A 1901-nucleotide genomic window follows, 5' to 3' on the forward strand; every position below is an offset into this window, starting at 1 on the left:
TTGGAAGACCCCAAGACAGTGACAGTAGTGTTAGTAGTCGGCCTTTTGCTCTTTGTACTTTTTTGCCAATAAGTTAAGCGTCGTTTTGTTAAAAAAAAATTAAGCGTCTTAGAAGATTAGCCATATAGGTTTATTTTATAATTTTCATTAAAAGAACGAATACTAGAGCGGCCTGTTCACAAAACAGTCCGATGTGGTGGCTAAAATTTTAACAGATTTTATCTAAATGTTTATCTCTTGGTGTTTAAAGGGTTAACATAAAAATATTCTGTGTAGTAATTAACCGAAAGGCGCTTATTGACAAAAAGTTCAAAAGGCCGACTACTGACACTTTACAAGTTTGAGAATTCCTTGTTTCACTTTTTCATTTCCCCGATAATATAATATTGGGTTAATACCGGAACCCAGGGTGACCAAAGGAAATACAATGGGATCGATAAGGTGAGTAAGAGGCTTCTTTGTAATAATAGTTGCTACTAAGGCAGCAGCAGTAGGGATGAAAATCAAGGTCAGCAGACCCACCACGTATGTCAATGTTTTGGTTAATCGACGCTCATTGGCGACATTGCCACTGGGGACAGGGTTGCCTTGGCCTCCTTCCTCCATCATCTCGGCAACATTGTTGTTATGGCGACGAAGTTCACGAATGGTTAAAATCTGGAAAATGGCAATCAAAGGTACCGATACTACGAGGATGACTGCACCAGAGCAGTAAACGAGTTGTTTTAGTGGAACTGGCAGCTGCGGGTACAGAAGAACGACTTGTGCTAGAATGCCAATTGTGATGGATATCACCCAGACAACAGAACAAGTGGCAATGGCGCGGCAGCGGGTCACCAGAAACTTGTATTGGACAAAGCGTTTGACAGCAAGGTAGCGGTCGATGCTGATTACGACAAGGTTGAGGATTGAGCCGAGATTAGTTGTTACAATGAATAACAGCAAAGGTAGCTCCGTCGTTTTCGTGTCAATTCCACAGGAAGGACTATGCTTTTCAATAGAATTTATAATTCTAAACCAAGAATCGATTGGTGCAACAGTCGCGCCCCAAAAAAGGTCAGTCAAGGTCAAGCTGCATAAAAACAACAACCCAGGACGAAGGTTTTTGATTCCACTCCTGAATAACCCTATGATGACAGCTGCATTGGCCACAAAGCACCAAATGCTCAACAGCATCGTCAATGGACAAAGGTAGTTGGTGTAATAAAAGTAACTCTTTTGGAAGGACACTGATATTCCTGGAACAAAACACGTTACGTCGCCTTTGTCTTCCATCGCGTACTCAGCAGTAAGTCAGAACCTGTGATTTCGTAATATCGCCTGGAAGAAATAAAAAAAATCATGTTTTGATCTTTTCCCCTCAATTTTTTTCCTTTTTTATTTACTTATTTATCTATTTTCCTTAAACCCTATTATGCCTGATCTCTTTTGAAGTTCCTGGGTCTACCTTCGTAATTGAAGATCATTGCTTTATAAGACCATAAGAATGAAACCTGATTGATAAAAATTAAGTACGTTCAAAAATGTTTCCCGGGACGAGAACTGGGACAAGAACGTCATATGATATACATGGAATTACGTCACTGACTGTTTACAACCGAATGTGGATCCACCATCTTGTTTGATTTCTCCAAATCACATAAAGTTGTTTACAGTGAACCAAAAATTATAAAACCCAACAAGGGGCCTGGAAAAGCTAAAATGGTATATAGAGACAAGTTAAACAGAATGGTAATATATGCATCTTTTAATGAAAACGACGTAAATTATAGGGAATTTACTTTCAACAGGACGTAATATATTTTTGGTAATAAATGCTGATTTTTTTTTATTTACAGAATCATCAAATTTTCCTTACTTGTTGCTTTACCTCTGAATTCTGAATATGTTTTGGTCAAAAT

The 1901-nt window shown here is 38.5% G+C and overlaps 1 protein-coding gene across 1 annotated transcript; it reads right to left on the minus strand.

Annotated features, from left to right (window-relative positions):
* Positions 1-321: 321 nt before the first annotated feature.
* Positions 322-1275, minus strand: LOC146460996 (glucose-dependent insulinotropic receptor-like). The gene has a single exon (XM_085087285.1). The coding sequence runs from the start codon at positions 1273-1275 to the stop codon at positions 322-324; it is 954 nt and encodes a 317-aa protein (XP_084943411.1).
* Positions 1276-1901: the final 626 nt, after the last annotated feature.

This window comes from Pavona decussata, unplaced genomic scaffold (assembly GCF_977016875.1).
Source record: "Pavona decussata unplaced genomic scaffold, jaPavDecu1.1 SCAFFOLD_202, whole genome shotgun sequence".
NCBI lineage: Eukaryota > Metazoa > Cnidaria > Anthozoa > Scleractinia > Agariciidae > Pavona > Pavona decussata.